The sequence below is a fragment of the Planococcus citri genome, chromosome 4 (genome assembly GCF_950023065.1).
Source record: "Planococcus citri chromosome 4, ihPlaCitr1.1, whole genome shotgun sequence".
Classification (NCBI taxonomy): domain Eukaryota; kingdom Metazoa; phylum Arthropoda; class Insecta; order Hemiptera; family Pseudococcidae; genus Planococcus; species Planococcus citri.
Window position 1 is genome coordinate 44,578,968 of NC_088680.1, and position 27,666 is coordinate 44,606,633.

The following is a 27,666-nucleotide window of genomic DNA, read 5'->3' on the forward strand; positions in this document are numbered from 1 at the left end:
TGACGTCATCATAAAGTAATCAATCAAAAAACGACGTGAAATTATACTACAATTTGATTGGTTTTTAATTAAATTACGTCACTTATCTACATTCTGAAACCTTTTTTTGCTGCTTCCTTGTATTTATTTTTATTATCAGTATATTATCAGCTACAAGAAAGTGTGATAACACAAATTCACTGTCGAATTTCAATTCGTAGTTTTGTTTCAAGAATGTAGCAAATTAAATTTCAAAAATCGCATACTATTATACAATGTTCTTTTCTCGTTTCAATACATCTATACTCGAAAGTGTTTTCAAATTTTATCTAAATGAGATTCACGCGCTTGCTGTGCTCCTATAAACCTCCAGTAAGCTCATCATCGCCGGCTGCAAGATGGAAAATCCCAGAAAAGAAAAGACGGATAAATATAAATTTTCAAGTATCAAAGGTCCAGCCGAAAGAGCTGTTTTGGCGAATGGTGAGTTTATACTTCTCTCGAACTGTAACATTTCTCAATTACCGGCAAGTAATCATTTCAATGCATTACAGGTGAACGCTCCGTATAGATCTTATTTCTATTACATTGGTGGTATAGCATTAGTAGGAGGCTTAGGCTTCTGTGTTCAATTTTTTTATGCTCAATATAAACTTCGTTCATCGGATTATTCTCTAACTGCGGTCAGATCATTAGAGCAATTCCCCCAATTGATGGATATACTCGGTCGCCCTGTGCAGGCTGGTCATGTTTACCCATCCGTTAGAAATGGCATACAAGATGACGAGGTTCGCGTAAACATACCTATAACTGGAAAGAAAAGCAACGGCTTGTTACAGGTTCACGCTGTCAAAGATGGAAATATATGGTCAATTCGCAGCATGAATTTCACATTCACTGATCGTGCCGGTGGCGCTGTACGATTAATTAAAGATCCCGCCGAAGATTAGTCTTTCGATATAATTTTATGTAGAAACGTTGTTGAATAAAGTTGTTATTTCTTTTTAACGCTTAAACGGCAATAGATTTATTTTAAAATTGAAACATATTAAGTAAAAATCAGAGAAATTATCAATTATCATTACACAAACTTAATTATGAAGACAAAAAGAAACTAAAAAACTTGAGACAAAAGACACGATGAAAATTATAAACTCCACGCCCAGCGCTTCGAATGCCTTTCTAGGTAACAGACACGTAGTTTAATCTTTTTTCGAAATTTCGTTCTTTATCAACGTTTCAGCACCTGTAAACAATGACAAAACTCGTGTTAAAATTTCATTCGTAAATTTTCTACGCACATGCAACACGATGTTAATGCTATTTACAAATCAAACATGTTAAGTATCAAATGAACTTCATTAAATTGAGTACATGATTTAAAATAAATGTTATACTGTAACACATAAAAGTGCCATCAAATAATCAAGAAATATTAGATATTATCCATTTTCAACGTTTTCATCATTCAATCTAACCCATGAAATTAACTAACCCTATACGTGCTACACCTGTCTGAAATTCAGAGTTATATTTACAAATCAATGTCGACGTATTAAATTCTTTCACTGGATGAATATGTTCATATATGAACCCCTTTTTACAATTCCATACCAACCGATATTCATCATCTCGTACCCACATAATTATTTTTTCAATAAATTCAACGGATTCATATTATTTGCAACATTTCCAACCATATTTGATGTCAAACTTCCAACTAAATTTCCTCCTAAGCTAAATCCCGAAGAGAATATGAATTTCGTAATCATCGCGGTCACTGAAATAATTTAAGTAAAAACTCGTGTTAAGAAAATCGAAGCATACATCGATTATTCATCACTTCAACTCTGCAGCAGTTACAGGAGTTATTTGGAGCTAAAGAAAAATTAATTTCAAGGCACATATATTTGAAAGGAAATACCTATCAAACGAAAGTATACCTGCATAAAAGGAACTTGTAGAAAAATACCTAAGTGTAATAAACTGATTAAGAAGATTATACGTTCATTCGTATTTATATTCGTGATTCCATGGCTAATTTTAAATGCACGTTAACAAAATACGTGTAAAACGTGTTTGCGATCACATGGACTTTGAATGAAAAATATATAATTCATTTTGCGTTTGTATTACTCTCGAGAGATTTCGTGCCATAAGTAACACGAACTTCGTTATTTAATTAAAATTGGAAAACTAGGTAGGTACAGAATTATTAATTTTTTACGTCAAATTTGGCATTGAAATGTTTCAAAATAGGGGCCTCACTCGCCAAAGTTATCTTCCAAGAAAAATGAAATTATTTTAATTCGCGATTTAAAATTTTCAAACATTTATCAAAAAAAAATTTACAGCACATACGAAAGTTATCAAGTCGGTACCTAATAAAAATTTCACATTTATCAAAGTTTTCGTGACACATCAACAAAAGAAAATGATTTACGACTCTCGAATCATTGCCGAAGCGATACATCTAAACACTCAACGAAGTGAAAACATAGACAAATTTATAAATCGAACTTTGATTTCGATATCGTATCTGAAACGCTTTAATGCTTATCACTAGCAAACAAAAAAAAAATCATCGAAATAAGAAATAAAATTCAGTTTATACATTAAAAAGTGGAGGAAAATCTCTATAGCAATTTTACCTTTAACAATTCCAGCTGCAACTGAACTACTGAGATCTTTATCGATATCTAGAAAGAACGGTCTGATGATCGTTCTGTAGATTGTATTGGATCCGTTTAGAACCGGCATGAAACACCATGCGAAGAACACACACTGAAAAACAAATTGCGTATTAATACTTCATGTAAGCGTGTGTGGTATTGCCTAATTGAAGGACAAACGATCAATGTAGTAGAAATGATTGGTATCGGCTCCGAATATAGGATAAAATTTCCACTCGATCGTACAGTTTACATAATAATCTTTCAATGCATCGCACCATTAACCTTGGAGAACGATGCCCTGATAAACAATTCTTATCACTAGGTGAAAAACCACATAAGAGAACTTACTTTAATAAGGAAATAAAACGGAATCCATTTCAGAATGAATTCGATAGGATATTCGAACGTGGCGAATAACGCGAACACAACCCAATACGTGAGCCATTTAGTATCATCTCCAGTTTCCGGTGACTCAATAGCTTTAATCGACGCATATGCCGGATATATGAAACCTATTAAATTGCTCAGGAATTGCGCGCCGTATCCGATGACTAAATATAAAGCTAAAAATGCGATGCATCCTACGACAAACAAAGGAGAAATTAGGTACAAATGAAGACAAATGAAACACGTTTGTTTCGTTAATACGTACCAGCTAATATTACTCCTCTTTTCACACCGAGTTTTGATTCCAAAAATTTAAATGCTTGACCAACCATTCTCGAGTCATCGTTGATGGCATTCATCACCATGGCTTTGAGCTCTGCATAGATGGAAGAATAAGATTTATTTTCGGTGGTCATTTTGAATACAAAGTTTTAAAAACGTTCGAACACAACAACACGAATTTTTCTGCTCTAGTAAAAGATGGCGAATTCAACGTAAATAATCAAGTAACTGAACTCGAACGAATTTACTACATTTGTGTAAATTATCGGCGTACAAAAAGTGGTTTATCCTTGACAGGTTTTTCATGAATACTACGACTGTATAATATACTAAACTAACTTCAAAGTAATACCAGACACGATGTTTCAGGCGCGGTGACGTACCAAAATAGATAATAAAGCTCTTATCAGCATTTTACCGTTCGTTAGAGAACGCAGTGTTAGTTTGAGCGAGTAAAAATAATACGTTTTAGATGGGAAATAGGTATTTTATGGCATGGAATTCTTTGGCACCTCTCTCTCTGCGTACAATATAATTTTTTCCTGCAAAAATGTACCTCATAATTACGTAGCCTATATTAACGAAATTTGGAGGTCAAGGCCAGAAAAGTAGTTCGTGAAATAATACAATGGTATAAACTATAATGTCTCATTTTCGTACCTAGGTTCCTTATTTCATTTTTCAATTACCTTACCTACCCAAAAACTTTGTAATAATCAATTTTACGACACTTACGACTGTGTCTGAAGCATAAGCAGAGGCATTACATGACTTCTAGTTTTTACTATGAAGCGATACGCATATGCATTTTGCATGAACACGATTTTCCTATAAAAAAGGCTCACAAGAAAGAACAGTCTCACTTAGCCTATCTGGAAAGCTAGAGTAGACAAACACATGTTAATTGTTAAATAAATGAAATGCAGAAGATTGCTTTTCTCAAATTCATGCTTAGAAATTACAATTCTTCAGATAGCAAAATTTCAAAACTCGGTAAAATGTTCAAAAACTGACTAAATCTATTTTGAAATTGATATGACATTTTTCTATTTTAATCAAGTTTATTCCAACTCAAAGTCCCTATTTTTGTTTCTTTTTTTTTTTATCAGAGCACTGCAATCAACTGAATGAAGATTCTTCTCACCTCTCTGACCTCTCGATGGACCTAATAGGATGCCTTGCAGTTTCCCAATGTACTTACCTACTCTCATCCGAGTTCTTGACATGCAGAAATACAAAGAAATGAAAGCGTTCTTTAAATAAAATTAAAATTTGAGTTACAAAACATAATATTTTATCAGTAATTTTCAGCAATAAGTATAGTAACAAAAAGGTTCACCAAATTACTATATGACAGACAGTTCAACACGAAATATGTACTTTGACTAGAAATTATCTCTGGTAATGGATGGTAGGTATAGACAATTTGAAAAGAAAGTAGTATCTCAACTATAAAATTCCTGAAATTCATTACTGATGAATCGTGCATCATTATTCATCATTCAGGATGTATAGCTATATCAATGTATGTCCGGGAAAAAATTTATCATAGGTACAATGTTGAGGAATTTTCATCCTGTTTCTGTATCAAAAGTTCAAAACATTTAAACAGAAATTTTGAATCATTGTGGAGTAGATGCAAGAAATTCTTGATCATGAAGTCAATTCTTACGAAATTATCAAGAATTTTCCTAGAATTTGAAAAGGAAGAAAGTTTCCTGATCAGTTTTACCTAATAAACGCAAGATTATTTTTTTCAAGTTCGCTGTATTACGATTTCTGAGAAGAATTGAAGAGTTTTACGATTTTGGGTTGATAAAAGATTATTTTCTTTAAACTGATAGAAAAAACACAAAAACAGAAAAACTTTCATTTTTGTACCAATTTTTAAATTTAAAAAACATTTGAATGTTTATAAAAATTATTTAAAAATCAATTTCACTCTGGGAAGTCAAGTACAGGTAATCAGGTACCTTCTCGAGTTTCTTAGAAATCCTATGAAATAATTCCGACCTATATTACATTGCTTAATTTTCCCATTTGCGATGCGCATGCTTCTGTTCATAAAAATAAATTTTTTAAAAAAGAATTCAAATTTATGAATATGGAATTAGTGCTAGGTACTTTTTTTTTTTAAACTTGCTCTTTTGTTCCAAAATGGTAATCTTTCTGTTTACCCATTAATATTTTATCCCCTTCCCTTCTTACCTGCTTTTTTTTTTTTTTTTTTGAAAAAATGCTTTGAAATAGACAGATAAATGTGGGGTTAGTTTTTTTTTTTTGAAATTGAAGTTCTCTTGACATTCATCTACAAAATTTTGAGTAGGTACCTACCTAGATATATTTGATCTATATTCAGATTTTGATTTTCAGAGCCAAGAAATACATAAAAACACCAAGTAGGTGTAGGCAGGGTTGTATGTACAAAAACGTGTTAAAAAAAAAACAAAAAAACGTTTTTTTTTTGGTTTTAAAACAGTTTTTTTCTCTTGTTTAAAACTATGTGTTTTTTAAACACGTTTTAAACACGTTTAAAATGTGTTTTAAACACAAATTCATTTGTTTTGGGTTCATCAGTCATCAATTTTCAAGATGTGACATCATAAAATAGCCATAAGGCTGAAGAAATACCAAAAAATTTAAATCAAAACACTGAACTTGTCCCTAAAAATAGTTTATTCAATTCTACTTTTTTTTCAACAAGAAATTATTTTTTTTTAGGAGATTGGAGTTGAAAAAAATAGATAAGTTTAAAAAAAAAAAAAAACTATGTTGAATGGTTTTTTTTTTTGGTTTAAAACACACGTTTGTTTTTTTTTCATTTGTTTTAAACGTGTTCTAACTTCTAAACATGTTTAAAAGGCTCTAAGGAGATAGGCACCTAAACTGACAATATGAATATATTGTGATCAGTTCGGAATTGTTATTTTCATTATTTTTTTCGTCATATTCAAACCATGCAAGCTCCTATCTTTTTTCTTACGTCGAGACCTTAATTCACAATCCTTTCCACATTCCAGCATTATAATAGCAAATACTAATTACCTACCTAAGCATCGCTTTCTTTACTGACCACTGTTTTACCTGCGTAAAAAGTTCCACTTATTTCATCTTTTGGTTGTTCTTCGGGCTTTGTTGGCGAAACAATTTCGGTAGTAGTATTCGTAACACTGGTAACAGTGGTAACTATATCGGCGGCGACATTTTTCACAGCATCTCCGAGAATTCCTTGAGAAGCGGTAGAGATCGCGGAAAAAGCCGAATCGAGGAGGCCGATAGACATTATTAAACAAAAACTTTTCACACGAGCAAATGTAACGTGTCTTATACGCGGCGTTCACTGTAATAACATTGTTTTTCACCTCAATAGTAAAAATCGAATAAAATCATAGATTTTCGCAACATGGCGTTAAATTTCTCAATTTTTATTTGAGCGTAAGTCGAAAACATCTCACATCTTTTATTGCTAGCCTCGAGATCGTTTGATTTATAATTATAGAAGGAGAATTTTTTGAAATGCCTATACTTCTTTCAACACGATGTGCATTTTACCTAATACCCTTCAAAGTGAAAGTTTTGAAATAAAAATTAGGAGAATACCATCTTATTCATCGATACACTTCTTCAAATGAGGCTTAGGTAGGCTTATATCGCAACATGGTTTCATTTCTATTAAAAAATTCGTCGTTCTTGTGTTCGACATAAGTATGGATTTGAAAAACACGAGACATCTTTAACAAAAAAATATTAGATTACCTGGAGATTCCTTTTCCGGAGTTTTCTCACGATCATCCGTGTCAATCACTTTATTCACCAATTTGTCTACCAAACCCATGATAATTACTGTATATTTCTACAAATTATACTATAAAAACTAGGAACTAAAAAACACAAATCCTATACAATAAAGTCTTTCGAAACTCCATGCATCTGATACGTTTGATGTTAAATGAAACGTATAATACTTGAAATGGAACCTTTGATAATTACAAATTCATTTAATTAGGTTGATAAACGTGATAAATTGGGCGTATTATCAACGCAAATTCAAAAATATACCGTGAGCGGCGAGATATATTGGGGAAAAAATTATCAGCAGAAAATGTTAATTGTCATTTACAAGATTGAAGTTCAACGAGATATTGACGTAAAAATTTTCTTCGATGGTACGTAACTGAACAAAACACACATGCCATAAGTAGGTACTAAGGTAGAGGTACCTGGTATTGTGTACAAAAACACTCGAATTAACTGTAAAGATATATTTAATAAAAATGTAAAATAATCAACGATACTTAGTAATCTAGTAAGCGTTTTTTAAAAGTAGATTTAATTTTCTTTAAAATTGATACGTTCTCATATAACAAAACAAAAAGTAAACACCTATTATACAAATATGAAAAATAAGTAATTCTTTATCACGTTTTCAACGATCGGATAAATTTTTTTAATACTGATAACATAGGAATTTTCAGATCCAGCGTCATTTATTTTTTTCTTCAAAACCCCGTTAGTAAAAAAAAAGAAAAAAAAACGCCGGCGTTAACAAAAAACAAAGAGAGAGAGAGAAATCAACAGTCTTAAAGCATAACATAACGAAAAATATAAAATAGGTAAATAAGGCACCCAGATTAATTTCTAAAAAACGAATATTACCCCTTCTTATTAGAAGACCTGCAATACGAAAATATGAAAAGTATAAATTATTGAGTGTTCTAAAGCGATAGTTATATGTCGGTGAAGTATTTTTCGGTATCACTCAAAAATATTTCTTGGTGTCAAAAAATTGAAATCAATGAAGATAATTTTTTCAAGACTCGTCAAAATTCATCCTCGCCTGTTTTGAAGAAAAATTTTTGTGACAGACTGTATACAATATTACACCGAAAATTTGAAGTAACTGAATTAATTTAGCTTGTTTATCATCATCGTTTATCGATGTCAATAAAAGACGCGCGTTATTTTTAATGCTCGACATTGTTTATGATTTTCACAGCACGAATGAAATTAAGTACCTATTTTTTGAAACTCTTAAGTAAATAATGACTAGCAGAGCATACATTGATAATTATTATCACTTTAAACGTTTTCAGCTTTTTTCTAAAGCCTACAATGTGCGATAAAAAGCGAGTATTAATAATTTAATACATCGAATAATCGACAGGTAGTATAAAATTAACAAAGTAATAATATTGCGCGACCAGCAAGGCACAATGAAATTTGTAATCACGTAAAAATAAAAAACTATACTTAGCTAGATTTTAGAAAAAATCTAACAGAAGAGACGGTTTGAGATGTGCAGTGAGGCAATCGAAATGTTAGCAATTTGAATGTGATATGCTAGGGTGAATATAGGTATTAGTTCAAATGAGGGAGATTAGATGGGTGTTGATAGGACGTTACCTACTCAAAAGGACAAATAACTACTCGGAAGAGTAATTTACTCTTCTCTGTTCTTAATAAATTTTTAAAATAAATCCATCCACGTAGAAAATTTGAAATTGATCAGGAAACAAACTTATTTTGTGAAAAAAAAAATACCAGCAAGGTGATTGATTCATAATCAAATTATTTCAAACAGTCATCAGTATTATCATTTGCAAGATTTTCAAAAATACAAAGGAAATTCAGAGGCAAATCTCGAATTCATTCAATTGACCGATAAATCGAAATCCGAGCTGAAAAACTACCTATACGTGAAATATCATACCTATAATGAGCTCCCATTAGCTATTTGCGTGACTTTCCACATAGGGTAATAAAAATCGATATGTAACTCATCGTCACCGGAATTCCATCTCCTCAAATCTGATATAAATAATCTAACACTTCGCGTCGTTTTTTTTTCTTGTTGAAAGCTGTAACGACATGTACTGACTTGAAAATTACTAACGATTCGCAAAAGGTACGGTGGGGGTTCCGGCTTTAGAGCTGGACGCGGACGAATTTTTTTTATACTGAGGATATTTCGAATTAACATCGTCGATCGATATAAGCATTTCAATCGGCACGCACGACAGTTCACCTCCAACCATGATGTTTTCCGTTCTAGGGCTGATTTTCTCTTTGGCCTTTTCTGCTTCTTTCAACTCGGCTTTGGCACGTTTTTCTTTAAGTTTCAACGAAAACACAGCCACACTACGGGCTCTTTTGATCAGAGCGGATTTCAGCTTCTTCTTTTTCTCCACCGGATCGGTCGAAACTTCTTCGGTAGCAGAAGATGTCTCGCTACCGGCCGAATCGAGCCTTTCATCCGGTAGATGTTTAGTTTTTAAAGGAAGCTGAGGTAGCACGGTTTCGGAAGCGGATTCTTTTTGAGCCGAAGGAATACAACTCGTGCTAAGATGAGTGCCGTAGTTTTTCTCTAAATTGGACGCTATTTTACGAGAGCCGAGGTTTTTGTACCAAGATCCCGCGTGAGATGACGAGCTAGGTTGTCTGTTCAAATGCTCGTCTGTGCTGACCGCCCAATCTTTAGTAGATTTCACTAAATTCACTGGATTCGATTTGTGATCTCTGACTTTATTTATGAAACTCTTTTTAGGGATGCCTGGCTCTGATGATACAGAAGCGCCGGTAAAATCGCTCGAGCTTCCGGATTCGCGAGAGATGCCACGTTTCATCACCTTGCCAGTTTCTTGTTCTTCATCGATGTTTTGCAATAATCGATCAATATTGTCGATCGACTGAGATAAATCTGATTCGATGGTGTCTGTTGGTTTGAAATCGGACACGGAGTCTTCAGCTGCGTGGAATGAATCGCACGAACTTCTGAAAGAATAAAAAATACGAAAAATTTAGAAAATGATTTACCTACTAATCATGTATTGTATTCAAAAAATTTTACCTTCTACTTGTGCTATCAGTTCCAAGTGGAACCTTTAATTCTTCGGTAAATATATTATCTTGAATATCGCAGCTGGAATTATTACTATTTGGAATCACGATAGCGGTGCCGGATGAAGGAGGGGTTGTTGTAGCCGAAGACAAACGATTTACTGCTTCTCGTCTTGCGAATTCCACTTTGGCCATTTCTGTAGCGACCCATTGAGGTTTATCCGGAATCAGGCAGGATATCAGAAATCTTATCAATAACATTATGTGCTGAAAAGAGAAATTCGGTTCAAACCGAGTCTATGTGGCAAATTTACTGGTAAATAGAAAGTAACATTCTCATACTTCTAAAGCTACGATTAATAAAATGGTTTGCGTCTTCGATATATCTGGAAACATCCTATGAACTTGACCAGATAACCCAATCAGCGCGCAATTGACCAATATAGCTATTAAACCCATAACTTCCATAGTATTCTGAAAGGAATGCCTTCAAGATTAGTATGGCTCGCAAAAATCACTAGATATTGACATCAAAATTAACGCATTACCAGCCACATCCCAATATTCGACACTCGTTCTCCGAAGGGTCTCTGATATATGAAGCACATTTTAAAAGCATCGCTCCTTATCTCAATTAAATTATTAATAAAAGCGCACAGAGCCGCCATCGGAAACGCAGACGAGAACAGAACTACATATCCAAGCTGTATAAACATTTCCAAATGCTCCGAAAAAGTACCTTCGTACTGAAAAATAAAATAAAATAAATATCGACAGTAGAACTTTCTAGGTCATAGGGCAACATTTCGTTGAAACTTACTTTGAAAAGTGTGCTTTCTACTTCAGCTTGTGGTATGGTACTTGATTCGGTATGCTTCCTTTTATCCTTGCTTTTAAAGTAATCGCTAAATTGACGTTTCTCTTTCGACACAGAAGGACTAAGCGCGCCAAATATGTCAAAGCTCAGTTTAGCCAAACGAAATTGTTCAATTAAATATGGTAACGCTGATTCTTTGATGTTTTGAATGATTTGACGTGTGATTAAAAGCACGGCGAGTTGCTGTCGTTTGAATAAAATGGGTTAAAATTTTGTTCAGAATGTAAAATTGAGGTTATCGATTAGATACTTACAACTTTCAATCTTTCTTGATCTTGTAAATAGAATGCGATGTAAAATAAGGAAATAAACGAGTTCACGAACTGGAACTGGAAATGGAAAGAATAAAATAAAGTTAAAAATATTCACATTTTTAAATTAGACTAGTAGAAAAAATATTAATTCAAGTGCACTGTTGAATTTCCATTATTATATCCAACTCGAAATATGAGAACGTGACTTATTGAGAAAATAACTCAAAATACAGACGTAGTTTGCTCCTCAGATAATTTTTATAGCAATGGACGTCTCGAAAAAATTATTAAATATAAGTGTATTTCTACAACGAATAGTCGCCTTGCAGTGAAAAATCGTCTAGTATTGCTATGAAAGCTGCCATATTACACGCTTAAGCCAAAGCGTTAAGTTATAATTGTCGTAACATATACAAACCGTAGCAACTTTGACGATTAAGTTGTTTTCAAATTCTCTATCTAGTCGATAGTTTTCTATTCCGTTAACAATTAAGACAGCAAACGACACATAAATAACGATTATAAATGCGATTACGTTTTTAGAACACTAAGCTAACTCTAATAATTATAATAGCTTCACTTCAAACCAAAAAATTTCATTTGAAGCTCAAATTTACCTTTATCGTTGAGCCATCTGGCTACTTTGTAGTATACCTCATCCAAGAAAGATATCACAATACCAAGAAGAATTTTAGGTACGAATGTAAAACATTGAAAGTAACTACCGCTGATGATTTTTTTATCCCACCAATCCTGAAAAAAATAATACTCATTTAAGTAAATAATAATTTCAGAATCTGTGTACCTATGTAGAACTGAATACTAACTAACCTGGAACTTGAAACTGAGTACCATTATTCCGACGACAATACTGATACAAATACCAATAATAGGAAGGCTAACGAGGTATCGAAATATGTTTCTTTTCCACGACGGATATTGCGGTTCCAATCGACCCGTTACAGGACTTACTTCCAAAGGTCCCTAAAATAAAATTGGGTAAATCAATAATACATAGTTGTAGGTTCTCGACGATAAAAATTTCAAAAAGAAAGATCAAATACTGTAAATAAAGGTCTGGGTTCCAATAATAGTTCATCACGTTGATCTAGAGTACCCCATTTGTAAGCTAATTCGGCGCAGTAACGCTTCCAGGCTTGTAAATATATATTAAACCATATTACATTGAAAAAAGAGAACAGCACGAATCCTATATCAGCAATGGATTGGTTCAGACGACAAAAGCTAACCTAAAAAAGAATACAAGTCATAAATAACACTTTAAATTTAAGCTTTCATTTGATCAATTCCAAACTAACCATCCAAAATATTAACCCAACGACAGCAGGAATGGTCAACGTTCTCGTGTAATGACCCAACCAAGCGAAGTATAAAGCTATTTTCACACCGAAATATTCTTCAATATCGTCTAAAAAATCGATTTATTACATCACAGGTCCAGTTTTGAAAAATTAATTCGAATAAAAAATCATTACCTATTGGTTGTCGATTGAACACCGAACGAACCCAGGTTTTTCGTAAATATTTCAGTGTTTGCATTTCATGAACAGGATAAATTTGAGAAATAATACCGCTTGAAAGGCACTTGGGAACTGAAAATTATTCAAAAAATCAATGCAAGTAACCATGAATAAAAAAATGCGAGTGATATGAATATTTACTTATTGCTTGGCCTTCAATAAACTTGGTGTTTTCTACTTCTTCATAGGAGTGAGCTCGTAATGTTTCAAGCAATCGTTGAATCAGCCATTGTCTTTCCTGCATCGTGAAAAATTCCATTTCGTTGTCAAATCCTTCAAATTTGTTTTCTTCAGAACGAACGAATTCTTTTAAACCACCGCCGTAATCAGAATTTAGTCGTTTTGGTAAATGGTGCTCTTCAGCACATTTCAATAATCTAATAAAAACAATCGACGGCATTAATTTCATAAAAAATGAAAAATTGAGAGTCAATTGATTTTACATTCACAAAACTTACACATGGACAGGAGCTGTCAAATAACATTGGTAACAATTGGTCACAGCGTTGTGTCTGACTCGAACATTCAATCCTGTGGTTTTCAAACGAGTCAATAACCACATCAAAATCGTATCTTCAATACCAATTCGGAAAGTAACGACTACATCGCATTCCTGCAAATTAAGATGATCTTGAAAAGCAATGCGCATACATAGTGATGGTGTTTGAAAACATTTTTTACTTACTTCAGTGGGAATGTTATGCATCCAACGATGTCGATTGGTGATCCAATATTCCGCTTGAGGAATGGTCCTTCTGATGAATTTTGAAGCTGTATGATAAATGATTAAATAAAATGAAATCATGATTTTAATAAACGAAACGAATGCATATTTGAGGTATTTTTAAATGAAAAAACACTCACCATATTCCATTGTTTCTTTGGCTGATGGCAATCTTAGCCTTATCACATTTTCGGATGGATTATCGTTCATGTTTCCAGTGATTGATAAGTTACTAAGTTAAAGGTAAGATATGTTTGATAAAAATGTAATTATGATACATCTCCAGGAAAAAATTCAATTACAATCCGATAAGATTCAAAAACTTCATGTTATCAGCGCATCAATCATTGAACTGTCCAACACTCGATTCGGAAAATTAATTTCAAAGTTTGTTTGTTCTAGCGACTCGAGAAAAGCAGTTACCCAGGATCAAATAACGTTGATACTGTAGGTTGCGTAAAAAAAATTGGCAGAGGAAATGAAGAAAAACGCATTCAAGTCTCTGATTGGTCTGCCAAACCACTACTAACAAAAATAACGCAATAAAAACAACGCATGGGCCCAAGGGATTCTGTCGATTGTGTACGTCGATGTGTCTATTTAGTATTTACATAGGAACGTTGACCTTTGTAACACACAAATTTGATATTTAGAAAAAAAATCTCGTCAAGGAAAATTCTTTACCGCATACAGATTTTTAATATGTAGGATATGTAGGTATCACTGGGTTGGATGGAGTGAAGGCGCTGAGGCGGGGGAATCTCGCTTATGTTGATAGGCAATTTAATTTTCAACTTTCAAGCTGACAAATTTTAATTTTTATTGAGCTGTAGCTGTACTCAAAGCTGTGCTTACGACTTTTTAGAAAAGAAAAGAAAAATTAAAATGATGAAGGATGACTAGGTATAGTATAGGATCAGATGACGCTCAAAATGAAAAATTGGAAGAACTGAATTTTTTAAAAAAAAGTAAATTTCCATCATTTTATTCATTTTAATGTCCCATACCATACGTGTTCTTAAAATGAGAAAAAATCTAACTTTGAAAATCTTGGAAAAATTGTTTGTATGTAGGTACTTAGGTGCAGGCGTACTAAGTATTTTAATTAAAATGCTTAGTCAAAAAATTGAAAATTAATTTTCAATTTTTTAGTCTAGCTAGATTGTTTTTCAAAGAATGAGATTTCACACTTTGCAGTTTGATTTGAAATTTGAAGCATCAATTTTCATCTGTTGAAGTACTTGAGTTCATGCTTAATTTAGTTTGATTTTTCAAAAATTCATTGCAACATCGTTGCGTAAGTAGGTAAAAATAAAAATGATAAAATATATGATTTGTGGAATAGATCAATGAAATGAATTTATTTTGCGTAGCATTGAAACAATTTTTAAAAAACAAAATTTAGAACACTGGTAGGTAAGAAATTGGTTCAATTCAATTAACATGATCATCAGAAATTGGTGTGCAAAAATGGAAATCAGAATAAATAAAAATAAGTTCAAGAGTTTTTCCTTTTCGAATGAATTAAGATGTGTTTTTTTTACACGGATTTTAACAGATTTTCGAGAATCTGGATTTTGGATGTTTTTTTAAATCTCTTTTTTTTAAACATTTCTGAGAGTACTTTCACCAATCTTTGAAAACCCCAAGTCTTCTTTTCCTAAGTAAAATCCGTTTTCAAAAGCTGCTACCCAACTCCCATAGCTTAGCAGATTCTTGTGGATTTATAAATCTGCCAAAATCCAGATTCTCGAAAATCTGCCAAGATCTGTGTAAAAAGAACACGTCATCTATTGAATTATTTTTTTTTCATTTTGATTCAACTTTTTTAAAATTTTTTTTGTAAAAAAAAGTAAAAAGTTTCATTCAGATTTGATGACGTAGTGTGACGCAATCTGACGTACGTGTTTTTTTGCAATTGTACTTCACAACCTTTGACAAATTAGCTAACCTTGGATTTTAAATTTTCAAAAGGAAGCCGAGAAATATTTTTCGTTTTATCAGTTCGTTGAATTTTCTGAACAAATCACTGAAATCAGAACAAAGTTTCATTCCTGCTTTTCCTTCAAAGGTACGTATTTCTGCAGATCAGTCGTAGGACTGTGGTAAGACTCTAACCATATTCAAAAATTTGGTGAATGTAGCTATTTTCGAGTCCGCTTTTCTTTGATTTCTTTCCGCTGCGTCAATTTGCTTTCTCTTTGTTAATTTCCGTATTTCGTATCTGTTTAGGTGATATATGTATCACAGAACATAGCTACCATGAGAGGAGTACCTGTCATCAATTCTTGGAAGTGTTACATTAAATAAAGTCCTTTGAAAGTCCGAAATGTATTTATCAAATATAACAGAAGAACTGAAGATACCCAAGTGTTATCTTAGGGAACTTGACAAATCTGATCGGTATTTAGCCAGCGTACATCATGTTTGGTTACGGTGAGTGTGATTCATGCTTTATCCCATGTTCGGAATTGGATCCGCCTCAAAAGAATAACAACTATTTTCAAGTTATTATTATCTTGCAGTGAACTCAAAAGAAGCAGTATTTTGAATGATTTCATATCCCATGATAGCTTTTCATCCGGTGAAATACAAGCCAAATTGAAGCTTAATGAATCTTTGGGTCAGACATGGTGTCATATTATAATCTCCGTTAGTATTACTGAATCGCTCTGGTCATATTTCAGTTCCCGTATTTATTCAACTGTAAAATTGTTCATGCATTTTTATTACAGGTTTTACCAAAAAGTGACAAAAAAGTCGTCCCTTTACCGAGACAGCGCACTCAGTTGCAATCTTCAGAAGATGATCTGACATATTCTCAATTATTGCAGTATATTTCGTTGACAAATCATAAAAATTTATGGAAGGAATCGTTCAAAAAATTCAACGGTTGGTAAAGTTTCTTATTTACCGAATCTACATTATACTACGTATATGAGCTAATTTCGAATTTTATTTGCAGCTCGATACACTCCACAGTCGAATTCAAAGGAATTCTCCTCTTGTATCAATCTTATTCCTCATGATACCGCCGTTAGAGATATAATTACAAGAATTTACGGATGTCCTATAACTCGATTACACATAACACCAACTGTATCTACGAATGTATTATCGTACGAGCCTTATCCGAATGTTTTACCCGCTTGCGCTGCCTTCGAAACAAATTCCTTTTTTTATATTTTACAAGTAATTTATACAAATTTCAATAATATTTCGGTGTAGTTTTCAGTAAGATTCTTAATTCAATTTATTTTCGTGTTTAGGAAACATCGAACAATTTCACGTTACAAGATTGTGTTAATTTTAGTCCTGCTATTTTGGGTGAAAATTATTACAAACCTTTATTCATCGCTTATCAATTACTTCGTGTGATGCGAGATATGCACGATAAAGGTTTAGCTTTAGGTGACATAACTCTGTCAGATGTGCTGATATCAAATAATTTATGGATCCAAGTATGTGCTTAATGTCGTACACGAATCTTCATTTTGATTACGATGTGTTTGAAAATGTGTTTTTTTTCCCTCAGGTCATTCCAAAACTTAGCGATAACATTTATGATCCTCCTAAACCTTCGAGCGATCGAGTTCCTAAAGAACAAATGGGCAAACGAACACCAACGAGTTCCAGTTCAATTTCATCAGATATTTCGAGCAAATACCCTTCTCAAGAGAAAAACGATGTCTTAGATATCGGACATTATTGCGAACAATGGGTCTTGGGAGCTTTAAGCAATTACGATTATTTAATTATTTTAAATAAATTAGCCGGCAGAAAATACGGCGATCCGCGTAGTCATTACGTATTTCCATGGGTTTCCGATTTCACTTCTAGAAATGGTCTTAATTGGAGAGACTTGACTAGATCAAAGTTCCGTCTGAATAAAGGTGATCGGCAACTCGACCTTACTTTCGATGTACCCTGCGGTGATATCAAACTCCAAGTATGTTCAATTTTTCACACCTTGGCTCGATGAATTTTTGAATAACCAATGATTTTTTTACTCAGGTACCTCATCATGTTTCTGATATTTTATCAGAGATAACGTATTACGTATATTTAGCTCGGATTACTCCTAAAACGGTCCTATGTAAGTATGTTCGATCTCAGTGGGTACCTGCCGAATATCCTGTATCTATTCAAAGACTTCAACAATGGACCCCTGATGAATGTATACCGGAATTCTTCAGCGATCCTAATGTTTTCAAGGTAAGTCCGAAAAAAGTTCTAATTTGTCTCATGAAAAACAAATAATAAAAATATGGAACTCTTTCAGTCTATTCATCCCGATCTTCCCGACTTGGAAATGCCTGCTTGGGCCAACAGTCCGCAAGATTTTATCAATTGTCATCGAGCTGCGCTGGAAAGTACTTGTGTATCGGAACGTTTGCATCATTGGATTGATTTAACATTCGGATATAAGTACGTTTTGTATCATCATAAGTAATCGAGTCATTTAAACTACATTTTGATTTATAATTGATTCAATTGCACAGATTATCAGGCGTAGCTGCGGTTAAAGCGAAAAATGTTTGTTTGCAATTGGTCGATAATCATACCTCTTTGACATCTAGTGGAGTTATGCAATTGTTTACTCATCCACATCCTCAGAAATTCATTCCGTCTCCGTATTTATCGAAAACTCCTCCTCGTCTATTAAAACCAAGTTAGTAATACTTGAAATGAAGATTGAGATTTATGGAGCTGGTTTTTTAATGCCTTTTTTTCGTCATTTTAGGAGCATATATTGATGAAGATGATCACAGTTCTGGTCCCGATGAATCTGATGCTCATCATTCTTCTTTAGGAGTTTCGAAATTTCTCAGTAGGTCTCGAAATTCTCTCAGTGTAAGTTTCATATTGTTTTTACGAAAGAAAAATATGGTCGTTTCGTTAGAGTTGCATTTTGAAAAATAATTTTATCGTGTATTTTTTATCGCAGTACACATCGCCAGCCAATTCAGAAGCAATCATGTTACATCTTCCTCAAGGTTACAATCCTGTCCAGTCTCTGATTTCGTTCGAAAATACATACACTTTCGTTACAAAAACCTGCAATAAGCCGAAAATTACGCTTCAAAATATTCGTATCGAATCTGAAAAGAATATTTCAACTCAGTATAAACAAGTCGTAGCAACCAGGAGAGCTCAAGAAATGCTGGTAAATGAACCCTAATGTTGATTTTTTTTTTAATGTTTTCAATAATTTTAACGCTATACGAGTACTGATTTATTTTTCTCAGGTTTTCGGCTGTATTTTGGTTGAACTATTTATGCCATCGAAATTACGCGCGATGGGTAGCAATCTCCAAGTACCTTGTTTTAAAAGACGTCTAGAAAATTGCCGAGCTGTGCTTTGTGGCAAACGGGAGGATATTCCAAAATGTATACGATCCGTTGTCACATTACTTCTGCAAACAGAAAATATCACCGGAGTACAAACGTCCACCGGTATACGAACATATCCTGTTACTGAATTCGGCATACCGCCTCCGTCTGCTCATCAACTTTTACTCTCAAATTTATCGTCGTATTTGTTACCTTTACCGTCGTCGTTTGTCTACCTTTATGCTTCGATAAAAACATTCCAAGATTTTGTATCTTTGGAAGAAGAATTAAAATATATTAAAACCGAATCCAGTGTTAGCGGATCGTTCGACGAAGCTGTACAATTAATATCGAAACGTATCAACGAAAATAAAATCACAGATCTGTCTAAACGTATACAAACTTTAGATGATACGGAAAAATACGCTATACTCATGAATCCTAGATGGATGGATTTCATTTTACCAGTTGTACTAAATTTATTACAAGATAAAAAATCCGATGTCACTACAGCTTGGCATTTGTTGGAATTATGTACCAGGTATGAGTGATCTATTTAAATTTTCTGTTGAGAATTGAATTCCTGAAATATGTACTAAATTGTTTTCTTTTATGCAGAGTTCTTGGGCCTCAACAATCTGTAGCGGTTTTGCTCAAACCAACCATGAAATTATACGAGTTCAAAGAGGACGATTCGCTGGCTATAGAACAACAAAGATACAACGAAGCTAAAAGACTCAAGCTATATCATCGAACATTTTTGCTACGTCTGATTGTAGGGTTCGGTTTGAAGAATTTCTTGGAAAACTTCGTTATATTTTTAATCGAAGCTGTCGGCGGGTACCAAGATAATGAGAATAAAATTAAATCTAACGCGAACCCGGTGCAAAGATTGAAGTAAATACTAAATTATTTTATCGAGATATTTTGTGAGAATTTTTGATTTAAAATTTTTTTCTTGGTGTTTTAGTGAAGTGAATAATTTCCTCGTTACTGAAATCGAATCTGAAACGAAACAACCTCATTCGAACGAAGACAAGGACTCAAGTCAATTTGAATTCTCAGTTGCTAAACCTGAGAACGATTCTGAGAATAATCAAGAACCTCCTGGTAAGTATTTGATGATTTCAACTCTTATCATTTTTTCAAACTTTGAAATATTCATTGAAAAATTTTTTGTGTAGAAAAAATACCCGAAGTTGAAGAAATTGATTCAGATACCGATAACTTGACTTCTTTACACGAAGTATTATTGGATGAAAGAGAAGTATTATCAGACGACGATAAACCTTACGCTAACGCCGAAGTCATAAATAACACTTACGAAGAGATAATACCAGCATCGGAAAATCTAGCCAACGACGCTGCTACCGAATCCAGTCAAATTGTGGAAAAAGGAATTAACGAATGTTGCAAAGTACGAATAACATCCTAAATAACTCAATTTAATGTAATAAAATCTCATATTAACTTCTATTTGTCAATAGATCGCCGAAGTAAGCGCTGAATCGGTCGTTTGGTTGGCTCATCGTTTAGGACCTGTGCTGACTGCGAAATACTTGACGAGAAATTTATTACGAATGCTCACTTTGTGCTATTCCGGTGACTTATTCGCCGAAGAAAAATCTTCGCATGTTATCAACTGCTTGATTAATATCGCGAGTAAGTTGATCTACTTGGTGGTTGCCGATTTGTTGTTTGCGATGTTTTTAGTTCAATTGCTTGTATTTTTTTTACAGGTGTTTATGGAGAGCAATTCGTTATTTTGCAATATATACCTCATATGGCGGATTTGATCACAGCTTGCAAACATAGTAAAATGACGCCTGCCTTAGAAGGTGGCCTTATCGGATACATAACATTATTCAAATACGTGATCACCTTCTTGTCGACTAATACGTTGAAAGATTTGATACAAGTGGGTTCATTGAAATTATATTTTACTTGGAAATTCACATCGTAACTTACCGTATGTTAAATTAATTTTAGGAACCAATTAGTAAATCAGTATTACATCCTGCAATACGTCTTATGGCATCTACGAAGATTCTGTTTCCTTCCGGATCAACTGCTAGATCATTATTGGCATCCAGACTGATAGATTGTTTGTATATTCTTGGCATGAGATTAGGGCATTTGATATCACGATCGTTGCAACGATTTTTTGTAGCTTTTGATAAACTTCGAATGTCCGACAATGAAGACTCGGCTAATGCTTCGAAGTACGCGGTTCTTGTTTTTAAAAATAGCTCTACGAATATTTTTAAAAAAACAATAATCAATTTTTTTTCTGGTTTAGGTACGGTAAATTTCCGAATCCATCTGATAATGAAAAAGTTGTCAATAGTGATTCGGCCGAATCGCCTAATTCACCTTCCCCTACTCCGCAAAATGGGCAAGATAAAGAACAACTTAAAACTAAAGTAAGATATGGGCCGTCATTCTTCGAATATTACGAAATTTCATCTCGAAAATTTGATTTAATTAACCGTCTATTATTTGGATCAGGTTATGGAAGAATTATGTAACGTACTAACGCCGGAATTGGCTTACGAGGCGTATTCGGTATTTACGAGATATTTCGGCGAATCTTTCATGCAACGGTCGCTCATTAATTTGGATTTTATTCAGCAATTGTGCGCTATTTATAAAGAAGAAAGACAGTTGTCTGGATACTCGAAGTCTGGTGAGTAAATTTGGACGGAAAATTATTTTTGTCGTTTTGTGAGTATTTATTTAGAGTCGTGTGAATTCAATTGACTTTTTTTGAAATCACATTTATGATTTCTGTTTTTTTCCTAAATATTTCCATTTTTGTTTAGACATCAAAGAAGGCATCAAAGCGTTAGAAGAATATGATGGATCACATGCGACAGTCAGTGGAAATAAAATTCATTTTCCGGTAAATAATCGATTCGAATATTTACATCAGAAAATGTACATTTGAAATAATTTCTAATTGGGTGTTTTTTTCCTCTTTGAAGGATTCCAGTATCGAAGCAGCGGACGAATGTAAAGAAATACACGACGAATCGAGGTAAAATATCACACAACTCAGCATCATATGTACGAAATTCAATTTAAAAATATATTTTCATACGTATTTTTACTGCATTTCAGACACTTACGTGGAAACTGGTTAGCTTATTGGGAGTACGAGGTAGGCAGATCATCAAACGACACCAAGTTCAACTTCAAGCAAATAAAATTGCAAGGATTTGTCGGCCACACGAATACGGTGAAAAGTTTACAAATATTGGATAATGAAAACAGCTTCATGAGCGGAAGTCGAGATAAAACCGTTAAATTATGGTCATTGAGAAGTCAAGTACGAAGAATTTGGAATATTGAAGTCCTGCGAATTATTTTATTATTTATTGTACGTCCTATGATTTGATTATTCCTATAGGGAGACGGAAATGCTGTTTCGCAATGCCAATACACTTACAGTAATCATCATAAATCGGTATTATCGTTGGGATTCTGCGAAAGATCTCGTCTTGTAGCATCGTGCGACTCGGTTGTTCATCTCTGGGATCCTTTTATTGGCAGATTGATCTCAGTAGTAAGGAACGGATATCCAGTCAATACCCTGGTACCGTTACCTGCTCCGAATGCCACCATTATTGCTGCCAATACACACGCTTCGTTAAACGTGCTCGATACTAGGACAGCTTCTTATGTTTCCGAATTGAAAGTACGTGGTTTAAAATTCGGTTCTTGGCGTGTTTACGTAATTTATTGGTGTGTGTTTTATTCACGCTGACTGATTTCAGGTTTGCGTTAATGCTACGGGTCTCATCAGGTGTATTGCTGTATCACCCAGTAGTAATTGGGTCGCGATCGGACAGTCGTCTGGAATAATGGCGGTGCTTGATTTACGTACTGGAAATATCATATCGTCTTGGAAAGGTCACGAAGGCGAGGTGAGTACCTACTCGAAGAAGAGCGTATGTGTCCCTATCTCTTGAAGCATTTAGTTTCAGATTGAACGAAAGTGGAGAATTTTTCGGTGTAAAATTTAAATTGCTACTGTCGAAGGTTCTAGAATTTCGAAATATTGAATTTTGATCGGAGATTCAATTTTAGATGGTGTAGGTTGAACCTGTAGTGTTCCAGTCCAAGAATTATTTTCAAAAATTAATACTTGACCCAAGCAATATGGGCCTTATTCGTAGAAAAAAAGTTACTTTAGTTGTAGAATCTCAGAAATGAAAATCTTATCAATGCCACGAATTAGGATTAACAACTCATAAATATTATATATATTCGTAACCATATCGATAAAAAAAAGGTATAAATTTCCATAATTTCACACATCTACTTAGTTATTTTCACTTTTTTGGTCGTCTTCATCATCAGTTTCTTCAGTTCCGGAATTTTCTTTGCCAGTGCCGTATGTCTGCGAAAAAAAAATTCGTATGAATTGTCGAAATGAATAAATTTGACTTAGCGTTTAAAAATTGTTTTCAGTTAATGAATCGCATTTGTTTGTGCATAAATATTGCTCTCCATGCTTACGTGTTCAAATTCTAACGTGGTGACATCGACATTTTGATTAGTATGAGAGCTCAACGTAATCGGCTGATTTATTGTATTCAATTTTTTTCTAAATTCGTCCAATCTCATGGTATTAAGTCGTTCACGATATCTGTGGAAAAAAAAATACACGAGACTTAGAAACGTAAATAAATTGAGCTTTCGTCAAATTATTAATTGCATACCTACCCCAGATATTTAGTGACATGGGATCTGTATTGCGTTTCGATTTCGATCATTTTCTTCATAATTAAAACTTTATTTTCCAAAGTGTTATGTCTAAACGAAAAAATACACGAGGTAAAAATTTAATAATCTTTAAAAAATTTGAAAAATAAAAACATCTACTCACTGAACTAATTTATCTTCTATTTCGTTGATTCTTTTTGTATAGTTGTCGATTAAAGCTTCATATTGACGAATAACTTTATATAGATTTTGTATGCTATTGCTTGGCACCTTTTTCTTTTTCGTTACAAGCTTCTTTAGCAGGATCAACTTCTGAAAAAATGATAAAATACATTGAATTCGTGTTAGACAATTTGTTGTTTTTTTTACACGAATTCTGACAGATTTAAAATCCACAAGAATCTGCTAGTGTAGTTGCTTTTGAAAATGTAGTTTGGATTTTACTGATTTTACTTGAAGAGAGAAGATAAAGTTTTGAAAGAGTGTGCCTGGAATCTAAAAAGTGTTTAAGAAAAAGATCCAAAAAACTTCCAAAAACCATATTTTTGAGAACTCGCGTAAAAAACATACTTATAATATAATATCTACCAGCTACCTATAAAATAAATACCAAAAAAACTAACCGATATGGGTGCACGATTCATTTTCACTGCTACTCTAAAATTGTCCATTTTCATTGATCTCCCGAGCGATGTACGGTAGTAAAGTGGTTGTTCTAATCTGATGTTTTGATAATCTGGAGTCATAACAAGCCACATCAGGATTAATAAGACGACTATGACGTCATTTTGTGCGCGCTCAAGGGATTCTAATCTACAGTCTGTACCATATGCTTCAAGTTTAAACATGAAGAAATATTACTCAAGTTTTTATCAGTGATTCAATTCAAGAGCGTGCGAATGGAAATGAGAGGACATTTTAGTAAATGACAATTTCATGAATTTAGTCATTCCTCAGTCGGACTATTTTGCTTTTGATTTTCACGATTACCTACCCGAAATAAAAATGATAACCACTTTCGAGTTCAAAGTTTGAACAGTTGGTGAAATTATTATCAAAATTTTGTACAATTCAGTTTCTTTGGCACAGAATTGAATTTGGTTCATTCAACTTGGTTATTAAAATTTTGAACTTTCTCCTTTTTTGCTCTTGAAACGCTGCAATCTACGTAGTACGTAGTACGTACATTATGTGGATACCTAAAAAAAATGAAAATAAAGATTGAAAAAAAATTACTCACTTTCATTTTAAATGCTTTGATCATGAAAATCGAAATCGACAACGAATAAAACTCATTTAGATGAAATACATAGATAAACAATTAAACATGAGTATTGGACCAAGAAAACGAATTTAGAAAATGAAGTCGTCAATTTAAAAAAATTGAAAAAACAAAAACAAAAAATAAAAATTGAAAGAGTTGGTGCATCATGGACTTTATTACAGCAGTTTACAAGCAAAATGTGTACTTATTCATTCCTTGAATCCTCCTTTGACATTTCTTCTAAGATAAACATCATCCCCCACCTTCTCCATCTATTATAATCATACCTTTTTCTACCATCTGCATTGTCCTACCTAATCTATTCTGATCTCAAGTGTATTGTGTAGAGTTTCAAGTTGTAACTTGTAAGGAGTATTAGTCATCTTTTCAGGTAGACGTACGAATTAACGGTTGTGATAGTATTCTCTACCTTGAACCAAAAAACGGAAATGTGGTTCAATTCTTCATTGTTTTTTGATCAGGAATTCGTGATTAAAATTTCGTACTACTCAGAAAATATGCTGCTGCAATTTTCTTTTTAAAATCTCATAATTTTATGTGTCTATTTTAATTAATTTTTTTAATGTGAATTTTTTTTAAAATTAGAAAATAATGTTTTTTTTCATTATTATTAAAAACTATGAAATTGGTTTTTAATTTGAAAACACATAAAAATTTCAGTAATATTTTGCGGAACCGTAAATTTTGAATTTTAAACTTGTAAATTTTCAGATGTTTCAAACATTAAAAATTAAAAATATTTCAGATTTCACTGCAATTTTTTTTACATTGGATTTTAATTTGAAGTAAGGCTCAAAAAATTCATAATTATTGATAGTTTGAAATCAGGTTTCATTAGGTACTTAGTTAGAGCGGTTTAATAAAAATATCAAAATTTTCAAAATTCATCTTTAAAATGCAATTCATCAAGTTCTGAAGAATTTGTTTTTTTTTTTTCAAAAAAAATCTGGAAGAACTATTGTTTTTTTTCTAGAAAATTGGAGTTGAGAGAAAACACGTTTTAAATAGATTGATGATTCAAAATCAATAATTACATATTAGAATCAAAAAAGTTCAAAGTTGAATTTTTACGATGGGTGGTGAACTTTTCTTGATGAATACAAAAGTTGAAGGCTATCGATCGAAAATTTGAAAAAATTGTAGTACATAAAGATACTTTTTCACATTTTTATTTAACGAAAAAATTTTCAAAATAGGTACTTATTTAATAGGATCTCAACACTCCTGGGGAATACGAGAGTCCACAATTTCGTTCGAAATTCAGAAAAACTCTAAAAATAATGTGACGTGTTGATTGTTGCTAATTCGAAGGCACCGAATTCAAATATTTGCTCATATTTTCAATCCAACCTTTGTGACCTCCTTTTCCTCTTCCTCACTCTAGTCCGAAAACCATTGTTGAAATTTCATAAAATTTGAATTGACGTCGCTGGGTTTTCGTTTTTGGTTTTTGAGAGCGTTCATTCGCTATAACTCGGTGACTCTTTGTCCCTTCCCAATTTGAGAAAAAAAATTACAAAAATGACATAATGTTTAGCTCGATTTAGATTGCTGAAAAATTACCTCGTACTAATCGAAGCATTATTTTTTTCAGGTTCTGCAATTATTAGCAATCAGTGAAAACAGACTAATTACTTCGTCTCTAGATCAATCCATCTGCGTATGGAATGTTTCCGATGGCAAATTGAATTTCAACCTCAAGTAAGTTTTCTCAACTCGTACCCTCATCATTATACTGTATTTTATTTTCCTGTAAAAATTTATACTCAACATTTTCTGTGGTTATAATTATTTCAGAGGTCCTGTCGAACCAGTCCATTGCTTGGCCCAATACGACGACGAATTAATATCCGGAACGACTGCTAATAGAATAGGAGTCCATACCGGTATCAGTAACGATGCTTCTTTCTCATCGACTAAGCTTAGATCTGATACATTCAAAGGGGTCTTAACAACAACCACAGTCTTACCATTAAATCGATTATTACTTCTCGGAGCTGATACCGGTTATATCACCTTGCTGTGTTAATCAATCAATAATTTCGAACATCATCACTTTATACAATAAATCTAGTCATATTTTTAAACTTATTACTATATAATGTAAACGAAGTGTTATATGTTTTTAAAAAACAATTTTTATATTCATTTTATTTTGTACTATACCTGTGATTCGACAATTAGTATTTTATTTATTTATTTTTTTGTAGATTATCTTTTAATATCAGACGTGAAGAAAGTATTATACCTACAAGTTATACGTAATTATTGTTTTTTACTTCGCATATAAGCTCGGTTCCTGTTTTTAATGAATAAATAATAATTATTATGTAGAAAACAATTGTTAAATAAATAAAACTTCTTTCAACGTTATCCGTATTTATTTTATAAAACAGCCAAAAATAGTTACTAATATTGATCTGCGTACTGAAATGTATAAATAAATTCAAACATTGCTTTAACATAATTAACGGTTTATCAAAAATACAAAAAAATTTCCTAATGTGCGGTGACTTTGTACTTGAAATTACATAAACGAAAAGGAAAAATTAATATATACTCAAGAATTGAAATTGAACACTTCCAAGAGATATTGGTAAGTTTAGAGAAGAAAAAATTTATATAATTTCTCATAAAAATTAATGATAAAAGGGTAGTACTTCGTAGTAATATAAAACGAAACTTTCTTTGAGGTTTTGTACAAGTACACAGTAGTAGTAGTAATTAAAAATAATAAACTATATGTATAAACAACATAAATAC

At 32.9% G+C, this 27,666-nt stretch overlaps 5 protein-coding genes across 14 annotated transcripts; 2 read left to right on the forward strand and 3 right to left on the reverse strand.

Annotated features, from left to right (window-relative positions):
- The first annotated feature begins 131 nt into the window (after positions 1-131).
- LOC135843449 (uncharacterized) lies at positions 132-995 on the forward strand. The gene is made up of 2 exons (XM_065361344.1): positions 132-462; positions 534-995. Exons 1-2 carry the CDS (start codon positions 313-315, stop codon positions 927-929), a joined length of 546 nt encoding a protein of 181 aa, XP_065217416.1. The 5' UTR covers positions 132-312; the 3' UTR covers positions 930-995.
- Positions 991-7,236, reverse strand: LOC135843447 (receptor expression-enhancing protein 5-like). Of its 6 annotated transcripts, none has more exons than XM_065361337.1 (6): positions 7,080-7,236; positions 3,307-3,417; positions 3,003-3,235; positions 2,631-2,763; positions 1,618-1,759; positions 991-1,225 (listed from the first exon to the last, which is right to left on the reverse strand). In XM_065361337.1, the coding sequence occupies exons 1-5, from the start codon at positions 7,156-7,158 to the stop codon at positions 1,626-1,628; spliced, it is 690 nt and encodes a 229-aa protein (XP_065217409.1). In that variant the 5' UTR covers positions 7,159-7,236; the 3' UTR covers positions 991-1,225; positions 1,618-1,625. The 6 variants fall into 6 exon arrangements, with proteins under 6 accessions (XP_065217409.1, XP_065217406.1, XP_065217405.1 ...); XM_065361334.1 differs by lacking the exon at positions 7,080-7,236 and adding an exon at positions 6,408-6,682 and having other exon boundaries at positions 1,622-1,759; XM_065361333.1 differs by lacking the exon at positions 7,080-7,236 and adding an exon at positions 6,408-6,682.
- A 334-nt stretch (positions 7,237-7,570) lies between these two features.
- On the reverse strand, positions 7,571-14,167 carry LOC135843444 (anoctamin-8-like). Its single transcript, XM_065361330.1, has 16 exons — positions 13,697-14,167; positions 13,518-13,603; positions 13,291-13,445; positions 12,974-13,209; positions 12,788-12,904; positions 12,611-12,720; positions 12,356-12,541; positions 12,123-12,275; positions 11,909-12,044; positions 11,710-11,765; positions 11,292-11,366; positions 10,981-11,220; positions 10,709-10,906; positions 10,503-10,634; positions 10,171-10,427; positions 7,571-10,094 (listed from the first exon to the last, which is right to left on the reverse strand). The coding sequence occupies exons 1-16, from the start codon at positions 13,764-13,766 to the stop codon at positions 9,212-9,214; spliced, it is 3,090 nt and encodes a 1,029-aa protein (XP_065217402.1). The 5' UTR covers positions 13,767-14,167; the 3' UTR covers positions 7,571-9,211.
- A 1,329-nt stretch (positions 14,168-15,496) lies between these two features.
- Wdr81 (WD repeat domain 81) lies at positions 15,497-27,276 on the forward strand. 2 transcript variants are annotated; one of them, XM_065361327.1, is made up of 28 exons: positions 15,497-15,627; positions 15,789-15,992; positions 16,082-16,208; positions 16,292-16,448; positions 16,522-16,748; positions 16,826-17,017; positions 17,092-17,505; positions 17,571-17,771; positions 17,839-17,984; positions 18,059-18,228; positions 18,301-18,410; positions 18,505-18,723; positions 18,806-19,431; positions 19,509-19,787; positions 19,861-20,000; positions 20,075-20,307; positions 20,378-20,552; positions 20,630-20,808; positions 20,880-21,112; positions 21,190-21,313; positions 21,399-21,576; positions 21,713-21,792; positions 21,875-21,927; positions 22,011-22,218; positions 22,300-22,587; positions 22,667-22,816; positions 26,498-26,604; positions 26,701-27,276. In XM_065361327.1, exons 2-28 carry the CDS (start codon positions 15,886-15,888, stop codon positions 26,930-26,932), a joined length of 5,355 nt encoding a protein of 1,784 aa, XP_065217399.1. In that variant the 5' UTR covers positions 15,497-15,627; positions 15,789-15,885; the 3' UTR covers positions 26,933-27,276. The 2 variants fall into 2 exon arrangements, with proteins under 2 accessions (XP_065217399.1, XP_065217400.1); XM_065361328.1 differs by having other exon boundaries at positions 15,512-15,661.
- LOC135843448 (uncharacterized) lies at positions 23,141-25,131 on the reverse strand. Of its 4 annotated transcripts, none has more exons than XM_065361343.1 (6): positions 24,859-25,131; positions 24,242-24,354; positions 23,782-23,927; positions 23,619-23,708; positions 23,412-23,541; positions 23,141-23,292 (listed from the first exon to the last, which is right to left on the reverse strand). In XM_065361343.1, the coding sequence occupies exons 2-6, from the start codon at positions 24,293-24,295 to the stop codon at positions 23,215-23,217; spliced, it is 498 nt and encodes a 165-aa protein (XP_065217415.1). In that variant the 5' UTR covers positions 24,296-24,354; positions 24,859-25,131; the 3' UTR covers positions 23,141-23,214. The 4 variants fall into 4 exon arrangements, with proteins under 4 accessions (XP_065217415.1, XP_065217414.1, XP_065217413.1 ...); XM_065361342.1 differs by having other exon boundaries at positions 23,782-23,930; positions 24,859-25,129; XM_065361341.1 differs by lacking the exon at positions 24,859-25,131 and having other exon boundaries at positions 24,242-24,804.
- Positions 27,277-27,666: the final 390 nt, after the last annotated feature.

Coding starts and splice junctions, on each gene's coding strand:
- LOC135843449 (XM_065361344.1), top strand. CDS start 313: ATGAGATTCACGCGCTTGCTGTGCTCCTATAAACCTCCAGTAAGCTCA. Junction 463..533: donor AAGAGCTGTTTTGGCGAATG/GTGAGTTTATAC, acceptor AATGCATTACAG/GTGAACGCTCCGTATAGATC.
- LOC135843447 (XM_065361334.1), bottom strand. CDS start 6,606: ATGTCTATCGGCCTCCTCGATTCGGCTTTTTCCGCGATCTCTACCGCT. Junction 3,418..6,407: donor AAGTGGAACTTTTTACGCAG/GTAAAACAGTGG, acceptor CCATCTATGCAG/AGCTCAAAGCCATGGTGATG. Junction 1,760..2,630: donor TGCAGCTGGAATTGTTAAAG/GTAAAATTGCTA, acceptor AAATTATTTCAG/TGACCGCGATGATTACGAAA.
- LOC135843444 (XM_065361330.1), bottom strand. CDS start 13,766: ATGAACGATAATCCATCCGAAAATGTGATAAGGCTAAGATTGCCATCA. Junction 12,905..12,973: donor TATTGAAGGCCAAGCAATAA/GTAAATATTCAT, acceptor AATAATTTTCAG/TTCCCAAGTGCCTTTCAAGC. Junction 10,907..10,980: donor TAGAAAGCACACTTTTCAAA/GTAAGTTTCAAC, acceptor TTTATTTTTCAG/TACGAAGGTACTTTTTCGGA.
- Wdr81 (XM_065361327.1), top strand. CDS start 15,886: ATGTATTTATCAAATATAACAGAAGAACTGAAGATACCCAAGTGTTAT. Junction 15,993..16,081: donor GTACATCATGTTTGGTTACG/GTGAGTGTGATT, acceptor ATTATCTTGCAG/TGAACTCAAAAGAAGCAGTA. Junction 16,449..16,521: donor ATCGTTCAAAAAATTCAACG/GTTGGTAAAGTT, acceptor TTTTATTTGCAG/CTCGATACACTCCACAGTCG.
- LOC135843448 (XM_065361340.1), bottom strand. CDS start 24,466: ATGTTTAAACTTGAAGCATATGGTACAGACTGTAGATTAGAATCCCTT. Junction 23,931..24,241: donor TGAATCGTGCACCCATATCG/GTTAGTTTTTTT, acceptor TCATTTTTTCAG/AAGTTGATCCTGCTAAAGAA. Junction 23,542..23,618: donor CATGTCACTAAATATCTGGG/GTAGGTATGCAA, acceptor TTTTTTCCACAG/ATATCGTGAACGACTTAATA.